This window comes from Myotis nattereri (assembly GCF_964212035.1).
Source record: "Myotis nattereri genome assembly, chromosome: 2".
Taxonomy (NCBI): domain Eukaryota; kingdom Metazoa; phylum Chordata; class Mammalia; order Chiroptera; family Vespertilionidae; genus Myotis; species Myotis nattereri.
Window position 1 is genome coordinate 99,365,227 of NC_138076.1, and position 24,715 is coordinate 99,389,941.

General features: G+C 35.2%; 1 protein-coding gene across 1 annotated transcript in view; it reads left to right on the top strand.

Moving 5' to 3' along the window:
• NBEA (neurobeachin) overlaps window positions 1-24,715 on the top strand; it is a gene marked incomplete at its 5' end in the record, with an annotated part of 948,936 nt that overhangs the window by 185,312 nt on the left and 738,909 nt on the right. Inside the window, 5 exons of the mRNA XM_081083035.1 lie at window positions 210-378; window positions 9,350-9,429; window positions 10,328-10,390; window positions 10,483-10,580; window positions 12,180-12,272. Of these exons, the coding sequence (XP_080939161.1) occupies window positions 210-378; window positions 9,350-9,429; window positions 10,328-10,390; window positions 10,483-10,580; window positions 12,180-12,272 (503 nt within the window). The remainder of the gene's footprint in view (window positions 1-209; window positions 379-9,349; window positions 9,430-10,327; window positions 10,391-10,482; window positions 10,581-12,179; window positions 12,273-24,715) is intronic.

The window sequence follows — 24,715 nt, forward strand, 5'->3', positions numbered from 1 at the left end:
CTGAATTGTACTTTGATTTAGGCTTTCATCTAATTAACTTTTTAAACAGTTTGATAATCCTAAATATTTATTTTTAACCTCATAATATATGCTACTTGCTAGGCCTTTACTAATTTTCATTTAAATTAGAATAGAGTGGATATGTATAATATAAACACTTCAAACTTTAAAAATTTATTTTAATGGTCTGTTAATATTTTGTGTTTTAGGTTCAGCTTTCTCTATACACTTATTTGTCTGCTGAATTTATTGGAACTGCTACCATTTATACTACCATACGCAGAGTAGGAACAGTGTTACAGCTAATGCACACATTAAAATATTACTACTGGGTCATTAATCCTGCTGACAGTAGTGGCATTACACCTAAAGGATTAGGTAAGTATAATCCTTATCTGTACATTACACTGTACTATGATTGGTCTATGTTCTGAGTACTGTTATAGTTAACAGATATGCTTGGTTATGAAAATATCACTCAACTTTTGTCTTTCTTATATAGTAAATTGCTATATTGAAATTTTTTTTGGTCAAGAAGTTTATATTTCTGCAATATTAAACTATTTTAGAAAAAAAGGACAGGTAAAATAAATAATATTCTATCTTGTATCCTATATACTTATTGTGACTAAGGAAATATATTCATAATATTAAAAACAGATGAATGATATTGGTCATGACCCATGAATTCTGATATTCTTTCAACATTTTGAAATTGTTTACTTTCTTTATATTTTTTTCCCAACTTCACAGTTTCTTACAAGTATAGTAGAAGCTAATTGTTCACTGCAATGGGTTGTTTAAAATATACTGACAATTATTTTCTAATTATATAAAAATACATACTTATCATAGAAAATATAATAATATAAAAGAAAAATTATTCATAACCCAAACCTCAGGAATTAACTTACAATTTTGGTGTGTGTTCTTCCACTATTTCTCATTGAATAAATCTGAGAAATATTTAAACTCTTAAAGAATGAAGGTTTTCTTGATTTTTGCATGTTTTTGTTTTCTTAGCTCTGCATAGTATTCTAAGAGGATGTGCCATTTACCTATTTCTAAAGTTTTGATTCCATAAGTAATCAAATCTACAGATAATTCAGTGATTGATTTCATTGTACATTATTACTTACCTCTACCTTTGATTTGTTTAGAATTTCTGAGAAAGGGTCTCATAATAAATAGTCAGTTTTTTTCAGAAATATTATACCAGTTTATAATTTCACCAGTAGTATGTTAGAGTGCTTTTCTCAGCATATTCATAATAGCATTGCAAATTCATCGTTTTATAAAAAAATTTTGATAGGGCAAAATAGCATTTCACTATTTTAATATTCACTTATCAGCTTGCTTTTATGTCTTTTATTGATGGGACTCTAAAAATTGTGATATTTGCGCTCAGATATATTATTCTATCTTTATGTCTTTTTCTATTTTTTCACAACTCAATAATGCCTAAAATCTACTGAATGTTCACAATGATTGGATTCTGTGCTAAGCTTTTTACATGTTAATTTTTAAATAGTTTATATGTAATATATTCTATATACATATTTACACATGCACGTAATACTATATCTAAATATAACTATTTTATTAATATCACTCACATTTTGTAGATTGGGGGGAAAAGTTAGAGAACTAAAATTTGAATCATGTTCATCTGACTTAGAGCACTTGTTCTTAAACACTACCTCTGATAGAGTTTTCTTTAATTAGGAAAATCATATTTTCACACATTTATTTTTGCTTCAAATAAATAATTTCAAATTTATGGTATATTTGTAATAATTGGACAGGAAACCATATTTCCTAATATCTTACATTTTACCACATAGACTTTATCATTCTATACTTTTATGTAAATGTAAACACATACATATGCATATTGTTTAATCATTTGAGAATAAATTGTATGTATGATGCCCTGTTACCCCTAAATATTCTACTGTTTATTTCCTAAAACATAAGGGCTTCACTTATATAACCAAAGGCAACCATAAAATCAGGTAATTGACATTAAAAAAATACTGTAATCTAATCCAGAGATCCAATTGAAATTAATTCAGTTATCCCAATAATATCCTTTCTAGGGGAAAAAATGAATCATTTCCCCCTTCTGATTCCCAATGGAGGTTATTTTATTGCTCTTAGTTGTCTTGGTGTTTTAATATTCTTTGATATGGAGTAGTTTGTTTAGCATTTCCTTGATATTTTTGACTAATACAATCAAATTAAGTTTTAGAATGTCCCTTAATTTGCATCTCTTTGATATCTTCTCATGAAGATTTAGGATTTCAGTTTTGGAAATAATTACATAGAAATCGTATTAGTTCTTTCTCATTGTATCATATCAAGGGGCACATGATGTTGAGTTGTCTTATTGCTACTGGTATTAATTTTGATCATTTGATTATGGTGGTTTCTACCAGGGTTCTCTTTTTAAAAACTTTTATTGAACTTATTGGGGTGACATTGGTTAATAAAATTATATAGGTTTCAGGTGTACAATTCTATAATACATCTGTATATTGTAATGTGTGTTCACCACCCTAATTCAAGTATCCTTCCGTCACCCTTAATCCCCCCTTTACCCTCTTCTAACCTTCCGTCCCCTTTTCCCTTTGGTAATCACTGGGGAAAAAATCCTACTGTTTTTTGAGTTTTGTTGTTGTTGTTGTTGCTTAATCCCTTCACTATTTCAACCATCCCTCAACCCCACTTCCCTCTGACAGCTGTCAGTCTGTTATCTGTATTTATGAGTCTGTTTCTGTTTTGTTAGTTTCTTAATTATAAAATTACTTCTTTCTCTTTTATAATAAGTATTTCATGGGAAAATACATTGAGATATGTAAATATCCTGCTTTTTTAACAAATTCACTGATTCATCCATAACTCTTGTCAGAATTGATTTTTACTATGAATGCTGCCAAGTAGCAATATTTTTTAACATTTATTTCTTTGAATTCTACTGTAGAAATAACTCATTTTTCTACTCCATTTATTTATTTGCTCATTTTTAATATTAGTATACATTTTTCAAGGTTTCCTATTTTATTTAATATGTTGTATCAATAGTGGTAGGCTTTCTCAGGGAAGGGCCAGACAGTAATTATTTTAGGTTTAGGGAACCTTAATGTTTCTATTGCTGATAGTTTAGTTTGCTACTGTTTTGCAAAACAGCCCCCCCAAAAAACCCAAACCCAAAACACTATTTATAGTATGTATATGAATGGGTATGGGTTGGTTCATGAAACTTTAAAAAATCTGCCTTGATGTAACCCAAAGACTATCCTATCCCCTCAGTTGCATGATCATTTATTTTTATTTTCAAGTTGTCTCAGATTTTGCCAGTAGGAGAGTTCTTGGGTTCACATGAGTTCTTGGGTTTTTATGACTGATGTCCATATTTTTTTTTGGTACTTCCTTGCCTTCTGGTATAAGATGACCTTTGTTCATCTTATACTTTTCTCATCCCAGTCCTGGATTCATGCATTTCTTCAAGGAGCCCTAGATTGTTTTGGTAAATATAGTTTTTAGAAACCAGAATTTCAGTGTTAAATGTGCTTGTTGTATTTATTCTTCTTTGGTGTCATTGGCTTCTGGGCATTTTTAGTGAAAAGGATGCAGAAATATAAATACATGCATTCATCCAAACTGATCTAATTATATTAAAAATTGAGTTCATACCTTCAATTCTAGCCCAAAACTATGTGGTTCAATATAACCCCAAACGTATTATATTTTAGCTTTCTTCCTTTAATAGTGAGAAATCTTACTCCCAGTATCTTTAATATATTTGTATTAGAGGCCTGATGCATGAAAATAATTTGTGCAGTTGGCCGGGGTGGGGAGGGGGGTCCCTCAGCCCAGTCTGCGCTCTCTTGTAGTCCGGGAACCCTCAGGGGATGTCCACCTGCCAGCTTAGGCCCCTTCCATGGGGGATTGGGCCTAAACTGGCAGTCAGGCATCCCTCTGGTAGCCTGGGAGCCCTTGGGGGATGTCCACCTGCCAGTTTAGGCCCACTCCCTGGAGGATCAGGCCTAAGCTGGCAGTTAGACATCCCTCTGGCAGGGGGGAGCAGGCTTAAGCCACAATCGGACATCCTTAGCAGTGTCACGGAGGTGGGAGAGGCTCCTGCCACCACTGCTGCGCTCGAAGCCATCATCCCAGCTTGTGGCTGAGCGGAGCTCCCCCTCTGGGAGCGCACTGACCACCAGGGGATAGCTCCCGTGTTGAGCGTCTGTCCCTTGGTGGTCAGTGTGCGTTATAGAAACTGGTCGTTCCCGGTCGTTCCACTGTTGGGTCAGTTTGCATATTACCCTTTTATTATATAGGATTATTATGTAGGATATTTGCATATTCTACATTATGAAACCAGTGTTCTGACACCTACACCATCACCTTCTCAGCATTGACATGCCCCTTGATTCTGACACTCCTTCCACAGCTTTAACTCTGGATGTTCCTTATTGCCTCCTTGACCTCCATTGTTTCTTTGCCACTGCATACCACTGACCTCTATTGTTTCCTGCCTTGCCCTGAAGGTGTTGCCTCCTGGTCCATGCCAGCCTCTTGTGTTTCCTTGGCCTCTGTTACCTTCTGAACTCTTAGGCCCTGCTGGCACTGGCCACAGAAAAGAGAAACCAAATATGTGTATATATATATATATATATATATATATATATATATATATATACACACACACACACACACACACACACACACACACACACACATATACATATACATATCCTATAATAAAAGCCTAATATGCAAATTGTCCCCTTGGGCGGTTGTTCGACTGGGAGACCTGGAGTTCGACTGCTCGCTGGGGGCAGCGTGGCACTGGCAGCAGGCGGCAGTGGAGGTGCTGCCGGCCCTAATGGGCCCCAATGAGAGTGGAACCGTGGCGGGATGGTGGACCAGGTGAGTGGGCGGCACCAGGCAAAGGCCGGTGCAAGCAGGGTCCCAATTGCCCCACTGATCGCTCTGCAGACAGCGACTAGCAGCGGTGGTGGGGGATGGGGCTGCCACCCGGCTCCCAGGCACTGAGGGAGCCTGGTGGCGCCCCAGCCTGATAGATTGCCCTGCAGGTGGGATGGTGGAGCAGCTGAGGGGGCGGCACCAGGCCAAGGCGGGATGCCAGGCGGAGCTGCAAGTCTGGGGTGTGCAAGCTAGGGCTGTGAGGCTGGAGGCATGAGCTGGGGCCCGATCTCCACAGGCCACCCCGAGGAACCCCACCCGTGCACGAATTCGTGTACTGGGCCTTAGAGAGAGAGAGAGAGAGAGTGTGTGTGTGTGTGTGTGTGTGTATTCTTTATTGTTGAAAGTATTACATAGGTTCTCCTTTGGGGAAGAGATTTTTTTCTTTTTTTTCCTTTTTTTTCTTTATTGATTAAGGTATTACATGTGTCCTTATCCCACCATTGCCACCCCCCCCCCCCATTTTTTTGTTTAAAAAAATATATATATTTTTATTGATTTTTAGAGAGAGAGGAAGGGAGAGAGAGGGAGAAACATCGATGTGAGGGGAAAAACATTACGGCTGCCTCCTGCAACCTGGACATATGCCCTGACTGGGAATCGAACCAGCAACCTTTTGGTGCATGTGATGACGCTCAGCCAACTGAGCCACACAAGTCAGGGTGAACATGTCTTTTTCTTTATGCTTTAATTTATTTTTTCAAACTGTAGTTTTGTTAATTAATTGTTTTAAATAATTGTTGCTGTTAATCCTCACCTGAGGATATTTTTTCCACTAATTTTTAGAGAGAGTGGAAGGGAAGTGAGTGGGAGAGAGGGAGAGAGAAACCTCAATTTGAGAGAGACACATCAATTGGTTGCTTCCTGAACCACCCCAACTGGGGCCATGGATAGAACCTGCAACCCAGGTATGTGTCCTTGACTGGGAATCAGACCCGTGACCCTCAGGTGCGCAAGGCAATATTCTAACCACTGAGCCATGCTGGTATTATATGTGTAAATATAAAATGAACATCTTTTCTAATCCATCTGAAATTTTGTTAGTGTTATGTGAAATTCTGACTTGAAACTTATAGTTTTATTTTATCAATACTCTTTTAAACTAAAATGCTTTAAGGACACAGTAAAGATACTTTGTCCTTCATTAGCTTTTTTATTGAACTTTTTGTGAAGTATAGTCTTTTTTGCTTTGATTCTGATTAGCACTTTTGTTTCTTAAATTGTTATTTTATATGGTTCACTGTAAAAACATTTATATTATAAATATCATAGAAATACATGAACTTGGTAGCAAATGGAATAATAGAAAGTTTTATGAATAAAAAATAATATTCTCCCAAGGAGCCAAGATTATCAACCTTACATATGCTTTTGCCATATTTTTTCCTGCTCATGTATATACATAGGTGTTTCAAGTTATAGGTGTTTTTAATCTACACTAATAAAAGAGAAAAATGGTAATTGGCGTACGACGATACCCTTTTCATTGGCTAATCAGGGCTATATGCAAATTAACTGCCAACTATGATTGGCGGTTAACTGCCAACAAGATGACGGCTAATTTGCATATGTAGGCACAATGCAGGGAGGGGAAAGGGAAAGCAGGAAGAAGCCCCCTGCCACTGACAGTGATCTGAAACCCAGGGGGGAGCTAAGAGCTGGGGGGCAGGGCAAAGGTGGCCCTGGGGCCATGATCGGAGAATCAGGTGCCTTTGCCGCCCTGGCCAGTGATAGCAGGAAGTAGGGGTGGAGCCAGCGATGGGAGCTGGGCATGGTTGAAGCTGGCAGTCCCAGGAGCTAGGGGTCCCTTGCCTGGGCCTAAAGCGAAGCCCTCGATCGCGGCACCCCCCGCTGCCACTGCAGGTCCCCGCTGCCCGGGCTGGAGCCTAGGCCAGAGGAGTTAGGCCTGGGCAGGGGCAGAGCCTGCAACCGCGGGGAGCTGGGGGTCCCCTGCCCAGGCCTGACACCTCTGCCGGAGGCCTCAGGCCTGGTCAAGGGGCCGATCTGGTGATTGGTGATCGGAGGGTGATGAGGGTCAACTCCTCTGGCTGAGGCATCAGGCCTGGGTGGGGGGCGGAGCCAGTGATCGGGGGAAGATGGGGGTCCCCTGTCCAAGCCTGACACCTCTGGCGGAGGCGTCAGGCCTGGGCAAGGGGCCGATCAGGCGATCGAAGGGTGATGGGGGTCAACGCCTGAGGGCTCCCAGTATGTGAGAGGGGGCAGGCTGGGCTGAGGGACACTCCCCTTCCCCCCACCCAGTGCACGAATTTCGTGCACCGGGCCCCTAGTATATTATAAACACAAAGTGGTATTATATGTGTAAATATAAAGTGAACCTTATATAAGTAACACTAAGCTTAAGAAATAGAACATTATCCTAAGCCTGTTTGAAGGTGCACACACCTTTCTCCCCTTTCCAGCCCAGAGATTACCCCATCTTTAATTTTATGTTCATTGTGCTTTTACTTTACTTGAGTACTTTTTATTTTTTACTATGCTTGACTCCTTTGCTATTTATGTCTGTATTCCTAAAGTATTGCTTAGCTTCTGTGTTTTACATGAATAGTATTATTTATCATTTGTTTTGTCATTCAGTTTTATATTTGTAAGACAAATTTATTTGTATTATATTTTGTAAAATTAGTTCATATTATTCACATACATAAAATTTATACAGACCTATATATTTCTATGCAACCTGCTCTTTACATTGTGTAATGTATGATAGTAGTAAATAATTACATATAACATTTACTGAGTACTTACAATTAAAATGGACCAGGCACTATTCTAATGTCTTTACATATGTTGATCTATTTAATTCTCATAAAATATCCTATGACATAAGCACTATTATTACCCTCATCTTAATAAAAATATTGATTTATTAAGGTAATATAAAACTTGTCCAACTTCATTAAATAATGGCAAATTTATAAATAAAACTAAGATAATTTTACTAAGATACTGGTATACTCTACTGGGATGGAATGGGAGATGTGATCAGAGGTAGGGCGAGGATTCTGTTGTTCTGGTGCCACAGCCAATGTTTAAATATTCAGGGATTTTATAAACTGGTACTTAACCACTGCTACCTTGAACTTGAAATCAATCATGTTGGGAATATTTATATAACAGAAATAGAAATCTGCAAATGACCTAAATCAGGACCTCACTCTTCACTTTGTACAGTTCTTTCCCTGCACTCAACTGGTTAATGGGTTTCCCTGCCAGGCTGCTCTCAGTGTTCAGTTTCTTCACAATAGGTGTTCATTTTATAATAATTCATTAAATTGTACAATTATATCTTCTGTATAAGTGCTATTTTTTCACAGTGAAAAATATTTTTTAAGAATACGTAATACCAAGTGTTGATAGGGAGGATAGGGTACTTTGTACTATTGGCAAAGTGGGGCAAAGATGTAGAAGGCAGTCTTGGAAAATGGGGAAGATATTTCTTTCTCAAGAATAAAAAGAGTGGATTATTTGAATGTTAATTTGCTTTCAGATATAATAATCTACATGTTAATTTTTGCTGAATAAATAAGAGATGTTAGAAATGACACATAAAGGGATTGTTGTTTTAAAACTTACAGAAGGGCTATATAAATCCTGGTTACATTAAGAAAAGTTTGATGTTTAAGGACTATCATGGTTCTAGCTACCTACCTACCTTAAAGGTATAATTTAATTTTTGTATATTATATATATTACATGTGCTTATTGTGTATTCTCATTTTTTGGTAATTAAATATTTGCAGTTAATTAATTTGAAATTTAGATATTATGATGTAATTAATATATATGTATCATTTTCATTTATTGACTCACAAGTATTTATTGAGGGTCCACTATAATATGTATTTGGTATATACAGGTGACAGAAGAAAAGACCTGCAAACAAATAATTACAATAGAGTGTCGCTTTTTCTGTGTTTTGTTTTTTAAATGAAGACCAGTTTTAGGATGGAAGAAGTATTGGGAAACCTTGGATTTGAAGGGGAAAAGGGAACCAACCTATTAAGTTAATAGAAGTGGGAAAAAAATATCTGTGTAACCACTTGATGGTTATACATTTATCAATGTATAGTAATGTAATTTTTAAAAAGTAATTCTTTCCCTCAAATCTGACATTTAGTGAGTAATTTGAAATTGCTAAAACTCTGAAAAATCAATGTTTAGATTCTCTGATATAATTCAGATTATGCGGCATTAGTAGTAATAAATATTATAATTATAACAAATATAACTATTAAAGAATTCCATACTATCCTAACATTATTGCATTGAGCTTATTTAATATCGTGACATTTTTTCCTGTTTTTCTTTTTTTTTCCCCCTTTTTGTCTTATTTCAGATGGTCCGCGGCCATCACAAAAAGAAATTATATCCCTACGGGCATTTATGCTACTTTTTCTGAAACAGCTAATACTAAAGGTAAAATAATTTTATGTAATTCAGAATTACAATATATTAGGTGAGAAGGAATTTTTGGTATAGTTTAAAATCATCATAAAATTAGCACAAAAAATTTGGATTGCTTTCAAAATTTTACAAATCTTAGTATTAACTTTTGTTGAATTTTACTTTTTGTTAACTACTCTTTGCTATCCTCTATATTAAGCGTTATAGCACAAAGGCAAGGAACATGTGAGTATGAAACAAGAATAAAGATTTTATTCCAGAAAATTGTGTGTCCTCTTTTAATAAGGCTTAGATTAATGTAATTTATCAAAGTAGGATTTTTTAAAGATTAATATTTTTAAAATGGAAAATAAAGATAAAATTCTCAGTATTGTGAAGTTTTATAGTAATTTGCATTATTTTAAAATTTTATTTAATTTTTAGTGATTTCATAATGGAAGGGAGAGGGAGAGATAGAAACATCAATGGTGAGAGAGAATCATTGATTGGCTGCCTCCTGCATGCCCCCCCAGGTATGTGCCCTGACTAGGAATGGAACTTGACCTCCTGGTTTATAGGTCGATAGTCAACCACTGAGCCACACTGGCAGGGGCAGTAATTTGCATTATTTTAAGAAAAGAGTATATGTTTAAAAATAGTGATTATTGATACAATAACATGATCAAAATATACTAACTCTTTGTAGGGAATGTCAATCAAATAGTAACAACTTTAGAGGATATAAATTTCTAAATATTTATTTATTTAAACTGAAGTAATATAGTCTCTTGATTATGAAGTGTCTAGATATTTTAACTAAAACATTACTTCTTTTAAGTTTTTAAAAATTTCTTTAAAAATGCTCATTTTCATGCCTTTAATTAAAGTTTTAATTTTAGATTTAACTATTAATACTGTTTTTAAACATTAGGATCGAGGGGTCAAAGAAGATGAACTTCAGAGTATATTAAATTACCTACTTACAATGCATGAGGTAGGACATGGTCTGGGTCTTCTATTTTAATTATTTTATTCAAAGCATAGCATAAAGTTTTAACTAAATAAATTTTGGTTATTCTTATGCAGGATGAAAATATTCATGATGTATTACAGTTACTAGTGGCTTTAATGTCAGAACATCCAGCCTCAATGATACCAGCATTTGATCAAAGAAATGGAATAAGGTATGAGTATAATATTAGTATTTTAATAGACTTTAATTGAGTACAGTTGTGCTTTCTAGAATGGACCCTATTCTATGAACTTTTGAATAAATATAGCAGTCTTACTCATTAAAAGGAAATAAATGGAGGAAGCTGCTATATAACCTCCAAAACTTATCTGATGAGGTGTATAGAAAATGGATCTCAGGTCTCAAGAAGAGTAATTAAATCATTACTATACTGGAGAGTATTATTCTAAGAAATAAGCCAGTCAGAGAAAGACAAGTATCACATGATGTCACTTATATGTACAATCTAATAAACAAAAATAAACTGATGAACGAAATAGATCCAGAGACATAGAACCATGAAACAGACTGTGGAATCTCAGATGGAAGGGGGTGGAGGGACAGAAAGAGATTAACCAAAGAACTATCTATATATATAAAAGCCTAAGTGACCATTCAGCTGTTCAACCCGTAGCTATGATGCGCACTGACCACCAGAGGGCATGTGCTCCGACCGATAAGTTAGCTTACTGCTGGGGTCTGGCCAATAGGGGACTGGGCAAGATGGGCCAGGCACACCCTGGAGCTCTCTCTCAGTCCCTCCCCACCTGGCCCACCTACTGTGGTACCTCCCCAGTTAGCTGGCCCTGATCAGCCCCAATGAGGAATGGGTGACATGGGCCAGACACACCCTGGTCCCTCCCCGGCCCTAATCGTGCACCAGTAGAGTCCCTCAGCCTGGCCTGTGCCCTCTTACAAGCTGTGGCCCCTCAGGGGATGTCCACAGGCCAGGTCGAGGGACCCCACCGGTGCAAGGATGCATAGGGCCTCTAGTATGCATATATGGACACAGACCATAGTGCAGTGAAGGCCTGGGAGTGGGTGAGGGGTTCAATGGGTGGAATTAAGGCGACACCTGTAATACAACAATAAAGATAAATTTAAAAAAATAAAGATATTTCAAGAAGTGGGAAGAGCAACTTGTTTTTTTGCAGGAAAATGAGAGTATGGTATAATTCAGCCAAAGAGAGCACAAGAAAATTAATGAGTTTAGGATCAAGAGCTAGAATAATGGCCAGGATTGGAAGGTCCATAGAATGCTAAATTTAGATTTTGTTTTGTTGTTGATGAAAATTAATGAATTTTTAATGGGGAACTTATTTGCTCAGATTTCCATTTTGTAAAATATAGTCAACTGTGTGGAAAAGAGTTGGAGAGGGACAAAATTGTAGTGAGATCATTAGAGCAATTATTTTATTCATCAGTGTTAGGGATGATGAGTTAGGGCAATGGCAGTGCAATGGCAATAATATAGGTGAAAAATGTTTTAGAGCAAGAGGACAAAGTAAAGGACTTTGAAGATTAACTATTTATGAAGATTGTAAAGTAATTATGTAAACAAGTGAGACATAGTTTTTTGTTAATATATTTTTGAAGGTCAAGTTTAAATAAAAATTAATAAAATGTGCTAATTTTTTCTTTTTTCCAAGAATTTGAAATCCTGAGTGGTATTTTATATTTTATGTATGTGTCATTTAATTGTAAAGGATACAGTACTTATATTTTCAATATTTGTAGAAGTTTAAAAGATCATTGGTTTTTATATTTTTAGGGTAATCTACAAATTATTGGCTTCAAAAAGTGAAAGTATTTGGGTTCAAGCTCTGAAGGTTTTGGGATACTTTCTGAAGCATTTAGGTCACAAGTAAGTAGAAGTTTTTTATAATGAATTAATAGAAATGTCTACTGAAATTGTATTTTTACTCCTTTTGTATCTGATTTTACATGCATTCTGACTGGAATAATCTTACAATGGAAAATAGCTTCTTATGGCAAAAGTTGCAAAAATGTTTTATAAAACAATATTTATTAATAGTAGATTATAGAACAAAGATCACAATTTCAGTAACATAGTGTACTCCTATATGCTTGTTGAAAAATATTGTTCATTTTATGGATAATAATAAAATATTTCATCAAATAAAGTAAAGCACATATGGATATGATTTCAATGAAAATTTACTTGACACAGGGAATATCATGTATATTGAAATTTCCTTAGAGCTATTTCTTTGCTTACATGCTACGTCAGTATTTTATTATTTGTTACATTGGGCTTTACTGGCATTGGGCTTATTGATCAGTTTTGTGATTTAAAACTCCTAAAATATCTTTTTTCCCCAAAGTCCAGAAGTCAGCTACTTTAAAAGTTACCTGCCGGTATAAGTTTTTTTATACTGTTTTGACCACTGCATGATTACTCTTTTTTAAAATCCATTTTCTATGCAAATGAGCCACCCAAAATTTGTGCTTTTATTGAAATATTGCTACGTAGGATTCCTCTTAGAACCTTACTGTTGGCAGTTCTTTTTAGTGTTTAAATTTACCAAGAGTTTACTGATAGCACTGATGAAAACTGCACAAAATCCAAGTAAAAGATATTATTTTCGTTTTGGTATCAAAACAATAGTTAAGTATGGGAGAATAAAGATAGCAATGATGTGAAGACCGATTCAGTGTAACCAGATAGTAGGAAAGAGTTACCCATTTATGAGGGAACAGTATATAGATTACTGAAAGTGAGAAACATACGTACTTTAATATTAAGAGAAAAGGGTTGCTTACTTAAAGAAATTGATTAGGAGATATTAATAAAAGATTCTAACCAAGATGCATCTCTTAAAACTTATAAAGAAAGCACATTTAAAAATATAGAAATGTGAAAAAATTGCTGAGTACATAATTGTGATTAGAAATTTTACCATAAGTTAAAAAAATAAGAAATAAATGATTTGCTTCTGAGGAAGGACAACTACTAAACAGAATTTCAATAAGTTGGAAGAAATGGTAGGATAATTTGGAAGTACTGAACCACGAGCTTACATAATTTTGTGGAAAAATTAAAGGAAAAAAACTTTCACACAAATAAAAATGAAATCAGAAGAAGCTCAAGGAAAATTAATTGTGTGGATAGCATACTAAGATACAGGGAAGATAAAATTGGAAACAGAGCAAATAATATGTATTAATAAGATTATATCAAGGATTACAGAGAAAATTATAGACGTAGAAAGCACAGAAGTTCCAACAATAGCATAAATAGCGTTTTCAAGTAAGAAAATTGGGACACTGGACTAAACAAATATATACAACTGTAATTTAGTGAAATCCTAATACAAGATTTTGCCATCTGTACCAAAGGTCATACTGTTTATCAGGGAAAATTTCTTGAATGATCGGCACAAAAGTATACTATTGGATTTAAATATAAGTAAAGAATACTTTGCAGTATGCAAATAAGGAGAAAAAAATATTTTGAGTCTTGCCTTAACTTTTCTACAACAACCTTCAATACAGGTAACTTAAAGCACCAACCATAAGGTATTGAAATGAAGAAAATGTGAGACAAAGGATACTTGAAGTAAAAAGGGTGCTGACAAACAATTTTTAACTACAAATAATTGTGTTTTTCTGAATAATACTTTAGGAAATTTTGGGGGCAGGAAATGAAGTCCAGCCAGTTAGGCAGACTACAGCTAAGGACTATTGGAGAGCAATGCATTAATTTAACAGTAAAACCAAGATTAAAACAAATGTTCGAATTAGAGTTGCAGACCAGAATTTACTTTTTATATCATGTAATAATTTATAAATGGTACAATGATAATAAATTGGGAAACGATTGAGGAAATATAGAATGCAAAGTAGATCCAAAGAGTCAAATGATACCCATGGAAGCTGACAAATGAAATAGTAGAAATATAGGACTATTGGCTAAATTTGATGACAGAAGAGAGGAAAAATTAAGAGTAAATACGATTATCATTGCTTATATTAGGAAAATACACTTTGTAAACATATAGAGGACCTCTGATTCCCTTATAGTTACAAAGATAAGCAGTTCAATAAAACTATGAAGCTTTCAAGATATTAAAGAGAAAAATTACAGTTCTATATTCAAGAAACATCCTAAAATTAAAGTGAATTAGAGAAATGCTGAAAATAAAAGGATGAGTAAAGGTATACCACATAAATACAAATGATAAAAAGAAGTAATCATGACTTAATAGTGGAAAAATTCTAAAAGACAAAAAGCAACAAACAATATAAAGAGGGATATTTTAAATTATCAAAGGATGAAACCTTCTTGAAACAGAAATGAAAGGGGAAGTAGACAAATACTAAGTTTAAACATTAAAACAAACTTTAATTTATTGATCTTGGTTCAAAACAAGTGTAGAGAGAAAGTAATATAAATAATAACATAAATCTAATTAATATAGTTTGAACTCTGTATCTTGTTAGTGAAGAATACGACTTTAAGTGTCCAAGGAGCATATATAAAAATTTGAAGTGATGTAGTAGACATTAGAGAAAATTTTCAAGACAGAAACAAAACAGGAAAGATTATCTTATTAATATGCAATAACATTAGAAAATAGTAACGAAATCTGGAACCAAAAAATCTACTTAGAAATTTAAAATTTATTAAACAATATTTGTGTCAAAGAGAAAATACACACTGAAATTACAGAAGTTTTAGAAAATAAGTTTAAAACATTATAATATATATATATCTATATTTCTATATATATAGACCTAGCTATATATCTTTTTAGAGGTCTTGAAAACATCCTTGAAGCTTATTTTTGGTTCTATAAATGAATAAAACCACTCTGCTTCCTCATTTGGTTTTAGACTAAGTGAGAGCAGATATAAAGTGGTTAATTATAGTATACTGCCATGTGATAATTTGAATAGTTAGCAAAAAGGTAATAGGTACAATTTAACATATAGTTCTAATAAAATCAGAACATTTCTTATGTATGATAAAATATTGATCTTAAATAGTTGATATCAAATAAATGTGAAATATTGGCAGCATTCATACAATAATCTAATCATTACTTGTTCAAGATTTGAAACAAATACAACACCCAATTATTAGGGAGGAGAAAATAGGTATCATTATTTATAGGTGGTTTTATTACATACCTAAAAATCTAAAAAGAATAACCTTTAAAACTGCTAAAAAATGAGACATTTCCTAAGCTCAGCATCTTAGTTGTATATTGAGGAATTGATTGTCTAACAGAGAATCTGACTGGGGTTCAGAAATGAAGCTAAACTGATGTCTGTGTGGGTTGGTCCTTTGTAATAGATAGGATATAATTTATGTCAAGTGCCTGGAATACAGGTTGTGAGATAATCATATACTGTAATTGTTAACTGAACTAGAAATAGTTTTGGCATCTATCATTACAATTGAGAAGTTTGTTCCAAATAATATATGCTACAAATTCTCCCACCTGGAGATGGAACTTAAGTCTTCTCTTCATGAGTATTGGATAAATTTACTGCTTTCTTTCAAAGAATAATAAAACCTGGCAGTGATTTTCACTATTGATAGGGTAATATCAACAGTCATATACTTCACCTTTGTGTTATTCTTCTAAAACAGTGGTTCTCAACATTCCTAATGCCATGACCCTTTAATACAGCTCCTCATGTTGTGGTGACCCCCAACCATAAACCTGTTTTCGTTGCTACTTCATAAATGTAATTTTGCTACTGTTATGAATTGTAATGTAAATATCTGATATTCAAGATGTATTTAGGCGACCCCTGTGAAAGAGTCATTTGACCCCCAAAGGGGTCGCGACCCACAGGTTGAGAACCACTGTTCTAAAAAATAAATAACCCTAATATAATCCAGAGAAAGCCTCATACAACCCCAGATTTTAAGATACATTCTATAAAACATTTGACCAGTCCTCCTCAAAACTGTTGAAGGGCATGGCAAACAAATAATGGGAAACTCCCACAGATCAAAGGAGTATACTAGTTAGTAAGGATATATGATGATTAAGTGAAAGCTGCTATCATGTATTGGATCCTGAATAGAAAAAGCACATGAAGGAAAACTGTTGAAATATGAATAAAATAGGTAGATTAGTTGATAATATTATACCTCTGTTGATTTCTTAGTTTTCACATGTGTACTATGTTATGAAGAATTTGGGTGACTACTAGGTAGGAACACTCTGTACTGTTGTTTAACTTTTCTATAAAATGTAAAAGTTTCCAAAACAAAATACATGTATGTAAAATTTAGAACCCTAACTTGGATATATGCTTAACTATTAAAAGTTAATTGTTGCTTCAGGGAGATGGCCTGATTATGGTTATCCTCAAAACAGAATTCTAAGAAATGGCTCAAATACATGTTCAAAATGTCCAAATTCTAAAGCTACAGGGTCAAGATGACAGAGTAGGTGATCTCTGTGCCCTCCACCTCCCACAACTGTATCAAAATCACAACTATATTATAGAACAGCCATTACTGAAACCACCGGAGGACTAACTGAAATAAATTTCTATAAGGAGACAAAGAAGCCGCTTTGGAGACTGGTAGGAGAGATGGAGACATAGAGCAGAGAGGTCACACACCCACAGTGTGGTGAGTAAGAATCAGAAGAGGTATATTGGCTGCATTGTTTTCACCTGAGAAATGAGTGGTCCCAGCCCCAAATGTAGCTCTTCAACCAGACAAGCAGTGTTGAGAAGAGGAATCTTCATTATCGTCTGACTGAAAACCTGCAGGGATAGCATCTGAGTAAGTTTGAGGGCTGCTAGAGACCAAGTTGATTCTTTTGGGGGCCCACAGATGGCCTCTCACTCACAAACTCACTCATTTTAAGCTTCAGTTCAGAGGCAGCAGCTTGAAAAGCACCAGAGACATAAATACAGGGCGGAACTGAATTAATTAACTTCAGTGTGAAGGCTAGAGAGGCAGGGGTTGGGGCAGCTTTCTTCAGGGACAGAAGTGCTGGCAGGCATCATTATTACTTTATCGAACTTTCCCCCCACCAAGCTTGCAGGCTCAAGCTGGGATCAAATCTGAGCTAACTTGTTCACCTTGTGTTGGTGATTTCCTGAGACCTGGCCCCACACAACTCATACACTGGGTTGAAACCTCTTTCAATGGCTTTTCCATACCAGCAGTCTGCCTGGGCTCATGCTGCAGACTTTCTCAAAATCTTTTAAAGGTCCACAAATCCCAAAGAAGCAACAGTTAGCCTGGCCATGCCCTCTACCTCTTGCTAAGCAGCTCCAAGCCAGGCACAAAGTGGCAACTGGTCTCAACTTGCATTGTAGATTCCACCAAGTGGTCCCAAGCCTCGCATAAATGGCAGCCAGCCTTAGCATGGAACAGAACTTCAACTAAGCAGTGACAAGCCTAGCAAAAGTGGCAGTTGATCTCAGGTCACATCATGGTATGCACCAAAGGGCCCAAAGCTCTGTACTAGTGGCAGATGGCCTTGATTCATAGCATAGCCTCTCACAAGTGCCTCCAAGACCAGCACAAGTGGCAACCAAATACAGATCACTTTCTAGCTCTTACCAAGTAGCCCCAAGGTGGACACAAGTGGCAGCTGACATTGGATTGCACTGTAGCCCTCCCAGAGGCTCCAGTACAACACCACATGGTGGCTAGCATTTTACTACACTATAACACTACCCACCCAGGTCCACAAATGACACATCTAAAAGGCAGATTCCATTGGCACCGAACCCTGTTAAAGTGACTCCTGCTTATCAGGTCAGCACCCACAGAACATCTTGTCCACTATAGTAGCCCTCGCAACCAGTAAGCTTGAAGGTCAGTTCTGCCCACTGATGTGCCAACAACAATCAAGGCTTACTTACAACAGGACGGCACATAGAACCCACACAAGGGACACTTCTGGAGCACCAGCTCAGGTGATCAGGGAGACTGTGCTACTGAGCCCCACTGGAAACCTACTATATATAGTCACTTTGCTGAGCCTGGGAGAAATAACAGATATATATTTAATACATAGAAATGAACACAGGGATGCAGCCAAAATGAGGAGACAAAGAAACATGTCTCAAATGAAAGAACAAGACAAAACTCCAGAAAAAGAATTAAATGAAATGAAGGCAGGCAGTGTACCTAATACAGATTTGAAAGCACTGGTTACAAGGATTCTCAATGAATTTAGCAAAATAAGAGATGAACTCAGGGAGAATTCCAACATAGAGACAAAAAATAACAATAAAAAAAGAGAAACATATAAAAGTACAGTCAGGAATGAATAATACTGAAATGAAGGCTATATTAGAGGGAATCAGTATATCACATGGAGTAGAGTTTCTGGTCAATAATCTGGAAGACAAAGTAGCAGAAAACATTCAATCAACACAGGAAAAGAAAAAGAATTAAAAAAAATGAGGATAGAGGAAGGGGCCTCTGTGCAACATCAAGCATATCAGCATTCACATCATAGGGGTACCAAAAGGAGAAGAGAGAGGCCATTATCCCTGATGAACACTGTAGATGGAAAAATTCTCAGCAAAATATTAGCAATTCAGATTCAGCAATATATTAAAAAGCATATACACCATAGTCAAGTGAGAATTATTTCTAGGATGCAAGGTTGGTACAATATCCGCAAGTCAACTAATGGGATATACCTCATTAATAAAATGAAGTATAAAAATCATGCACTCATGTCAGTAGATTGAGAAAAAGTATTTTACTATATCCAACATCTGTATACAATAAAAACTCATAGGAAAGTGGGGCTGTAGTGAACATGCCTCAATATTATAAAGGCTATATATGACATATGCAGCCAATATCATACTCAGTGGTGAAAAGTTGAAAACTTTTTCTTTAAGATGAGGGGCAAAACTAGGATGTGCACTTTCATCACCTAGCAACAGCAATCAGAAAATAAATAAAAGGCATTAGAATTTAAAGGAATAAATAAAACAGCCATTATTTGGAGATGATATACTATAGAGGGAGAATTCTAAATATTTCACCAAAAACCCGTTAGAACTAATAAATGGTTTCAGTATAGTTGCAGGATACAATATATATATTTAGAAATCACCAATAAACTACCAGATATTGAGAAAAGCCCATTTATAATTGCATCAAAAAGAATAAAATACCTAGGAATAAATTTAAGGAAGGTGGTAAAAAACCTGTACTTAGAAAACTATAAGATATTGAAGAAAGAAATTGAAAAAGGTACAAATAAATGGAAGAATATCATGCTCATGGATAGGAAGGATTAACATAGCTAAAATGCCCGTACTACCTAAAGCAATTCTATAGATTCAATGCAATTCCTATCAAGATACCAATGGCATATTTCACATAAGTAGAACAAATATTCCAAAAATTTATGTGGATCTATAAAATATCCCAAATAGTCACACTAGTTTTGGGAAAGAAGAGCAAAGTTGGAGGAATCATACTTCCTGATATCAAACTATACTACAAGACCATAGTAATCAAAACAGTATGGTATTGGCCTAAAAACAGACATATAGATTATTGGGACAAAATAGATAAATAAAGCCACACCTTTATGATCAGTTAGTGTATGACAAAGTAGGTGATAATACATAATGGAGTTACAGACAGTCTCTTTAATAAATGGTAAACATGCAAAAAAATAAAACCAGACCACTTTTTTACACCATATGCAAGAATAAACTCAAATGGATTAAAAGTAAACTCAAAACCATAAAACTTCTAATAGAAATCATAAGCAATATACTCTTTGTCATTGCTCTCAGTAATATGTTTTAGGATATGTCTTCTTGGTCAAGGGAAACAAAATGAAAAATAAACAAGGGGGAGTATATGAAACTAAAAAGTTTTGCATAGTGATGAATATCATCAAAAAAATGAAAAGCCATCCTACAGAATGGGAGAAAATATTCGCCAATGATGCATGCACTAGCGGTTAATATCCAAAATATATAAGGAACTGATACAACTTAACACCAAAAAATCCAAACAGTACAATTAAAAAAATGGGCAGAGGAAATAAGTAGGACTTTCTCCAAAAGGGACCTACAGATGATGAAAAGACATATGGAAAAATGCTCAAAGTTACTAGTCATCAGGGAAATGGAAATTAAAACCACAGTTAGGTATTACCTTACATATCTCACAATGGCTATCATCAATAAGTCAACAAACACTAATTGTTGGGGAGGATGTGGGCCAAAAAGAACCCTTGTGCACTGTAGATGGGATTGTAAATTGCTTCAGGTGCTATGGAAAACAATATGGAGATTCATCAAATAAATTAAAAAATAAAACTATCATATGACCCAGCAATTCTACTTCTGGATATTTATAGGAAGAAATTCAAAACAGTAATTCAAAAGATCTATGCACTCCTGTCTTCATTGCATTATTATTTGAAATAGCCAAGATATGGCATAACCCAAGTATCCATTGATAGATGAATGGCTAAAGAAGGAGTGGTACATATATATTACTCAGCCATAAAAAAATAATGAATTTTGCCATTTGTAACAACATGGATGGGATCTAGAGGGTATTTATTATTCTAAGTGCAGTAAGTCAGATATAGAAAGACAAATGCTATATTATTTTACTATATGTAGAATATAAAAAACAACACAAGCAAAAATACAATATAGAAGCAGACCTATAGATACAGAGAACAAATGAATGGCTGCCAAATGAGGGGGTTTGGGGGGGATTGTGTGAAAAAGGTCAAAGGATTATCAAGTACAAATTGGTAGTTACAAAATAGTCTCAGGGATGCAAAGTATGGCGTAAAGGATGTAGTCAGTAATATTGTAGTAACTGTGTATGGTGTCAGGAGTGTACTGGACTTTGGGGTGGTCATTTCGTAAGTTATATAAATGTCTGATCACTATGTTCTATACCTGAAACTATTTTAATATTGTATGTCAACTGTAATTGAAAAATTTTAAAAATAAATTAAAAATGCTCTATCATAATATAGCTATGATTATTTTGTTTTATGACAATTTAAAACACATGTTATTGAAATTTCACGGAGGAAATAAAAATTCTCAACCAAATATATTTGTCTAAAGTCTTAACTACAAACACTGTAATTTCTGGGTGAATTCTTTAATATGATCACACTATAAAATGTATTGTTAGGTGCCTCGTTAGTGCAGTAGGTAGCGCGTCAGTCTCATAAAATGTATTGTTGCCCTGGCCTGTGTGGCTCAGTTGGTTGGGCATCATCCCATGTGCGGTTTGATTCCAGGTCAGGGGACATACCTGGGTTGTAGACTCGATCCCTGGTAAGGGATGTGCAGGAGGTAACCAATCAATGTTATGCTCTTACATTAATGTTACTCTTTCTTTCCCTCTCCCCTCCTTTCTCTCTTAAAATCAATAAAAAAATAAATAAATAAAATGTATCGTTGATTGTTAAATGAATCAACTTGCTGTCTATATTTGTTAGTTTAAGGCCTATGTAGACACTTGTTTACCTTAATGGCTTGTTTGTTTGTTTATTTTTGGACTAGTTGAAATTAGTTCAGTATTTTGGCACAGCCAGTTATCTATTAATAAAAAAGTAATGATTTAGATTCTGGGAGTATGACAGTTGTGATGAAGCTTTCTTCCCACCTACTCTCAACTCCAAGCTGTTTGGCTCTCTTAAGGCAAATGTTGGTTCCTGTGTGCTCCTCAGTACGAAAGAGTTTTGGTGTTCAATTGGGGTAGTATCAAAGAAAACAAGACAACTGGTGAGGAATTTTCTCTCCCATGGGAATCACAAGCAGCTGAAGAAGTATGGTAGAGGGCTAAGGTAAAGACTAAAACAGAAAATCTTGAGAGGTGTTTTACCCTCAGAGATCTCTGGCCCCCAATTTGTCTCCTCTACTTCGTTCCCTTCCCCAGGAATGTTATTGTTGGCTTTTGTGTAAGTGACACCAGAAAGAAGCTGTGATGTACCTGAAATGATGGGATGAATCTTCCCTAACCGTCAAGTGATATTGGAGTGCTAGCATGTTGGCTCCAGGGTTTATAGCAGGCTAAGTTTTATACTGCCGGTCACTGTGTTTACAAGGATCCCATCATGTAACATTTACAACAGTGAGATCCGACTTGAATTGTGTAAAATTGAAATAACTCACTAAAGGGGCCTAGCATCCAGAGACAGAACAAAAGAAAGAATCATCAAACTATGCACTCAATGAAATATAACTAGTGGTGAAGGCTATGGTGGTACCTTTGAATTTTATTTTTAAAAACAGGATTTGAGCCCTAGCTAATTTGGCTCAATGGATAGAGTGTTGCCCTGCGGATTGAAGGGTCCCAGGTTTGATTCCAGACAGGCCCACATGCCTGGGTTGTGGGCTTGATCCCCAGTAGCGGGTGTGCAGGAGGCAGCTGATCAATGATTCTCTCTGATCATTGATGTTTCTCTTTCTCTCCTCCTTTTCTCTCTGAAATCAATAAAAAAATAAAAATACATATTTTAAAAACAAAACAAAACAGGATTTGAGGTTCAAGTAGGGCACCAAGGTCATATTCTGCTTCTTTAGCCTAACTGCAATTCACTCAAATAGTGTGGTGGAAGATCTAAAAGTGTTTATCAAAAATACAAAGTGAGAGAAAAGATAAAATTGTAGAAAACAGGTGATTGAGTGTGTGACGAATATGAATTATTGGAGAAAAATAATGGGCAAAACATGATATCCTGAAACACTTTGTACTACTAAAAACTTAGAAATGCTGGATAAAATAAGCCATGCCTTATTTTAGAAGTATAGCTGACCACACAAAAAGGAAATCCTCATATGCCAAAAAATGAAGATTAATCATAATAGGAGAAATTATTCTTAAGAATCAAGGTAATATTTAAAAGAAACTATGAAGCTTAAAAAATTATCAAATGTAGCTTTTGGAGTGAAAGGTTAGTGATTAAAATTAACAACTCCTTGGACATATTAAATAGATTCATAACACTTAAGAAATAATTGGTGAACTTGAAGTTAGAAATGAAGTCATGACCTAGAATATAGCACCAAAAGAGGAAACAAGAGTTGAAAACTAGGAAATGAAGCTGAGAGATATGGAGAAAGAATGAATGGTTTCATAGAGCAAAATGCTGAGGAATAAATTTAACCAAGGGAGTAAATGAAAGCTATAAAAATTGGCTAAAAAATTTGAAGAAGATGCAAATAAATGGAAAGATACTCTATTTTCATAGATAGAGGAACTGTTATTAACATGTTCATACTACCTAAAATGATCCACAGATTGAATGTAATTCCTTTCAAACTTGCAATGGCATTTTAAATAGAACAAGCAGTCCTAAAATTTGTATGCAATCACAAAAGACTCCAAATAGCCAAAGCTGTCTTGAGAAAGAATAAGACAGCCTTCATTTTTCATGATTTTAAACTATAGGGTGTGATAAAAATAGGTTTAGAGTTGTGACTACGTGAAACAGAGTTTATTCTTGTATTATTTATGAATTATTGTATTATTTACCATGTGAACAACTGTAAACCTTTCACCACTTCCTATATATTACAAAGCTATAGTAATGAAACAGTGTGGTATTGCATAAATACAAACAGACACAGATCAGTGGAACAGAACAAATCCAGAAATAAACCCATGCATATTTGGTCAATTTCATGACAAAGGAGCCAAGAATATACAGTGGGGAAAAGGATACTTTACTTAATAAATAATGGAGTGAACAACTTAGTTGTCTACATTTTTTTATACATTCATTCATTGTTGGCCACTTAGGTTGTTTATATTTCTTGGCTATTTGTAAATAATGCTGCAATGAGCTTGAAGGTACAGATATCTGCATATAAAAGTGGAATATTCAGGCCTAAAGACTAAAGGAAATCCTGCTATTTATGATGGATCTTGGGGTACTGTGCTAAGTGAAATAAGGCAGACAGAGAAAAACAAACACTGTATGATTTCACTAATATGTGGAAAGCAAAGAAACCAAATTCATAGAAACAGAGAATGTAAAAAGTGATTTCCAGATGACAGTAAGTGGGGTGTGGTAGAAATGTGTGAATGCAGTCAAAAGATACAAGCTGTTAGTTATAAGGTAAATAAGTTCTGGGGATATAATGTTCAGCATGGTGACTACAGTTAAGAATAGTGTATTGTAGCCTGGCCAGTGTGGTTTAGTGGTTGAGGCCACTGTTCCAATACCATTCAAGGCACATGGCTGGATTATGCGCTGGATTCCCAGAAGGGAGCATGCAAGAGTTAGATGATTATATCTCATCATTGATGTTTCTATCTCTCTCTCCCTCTCCCTTCCT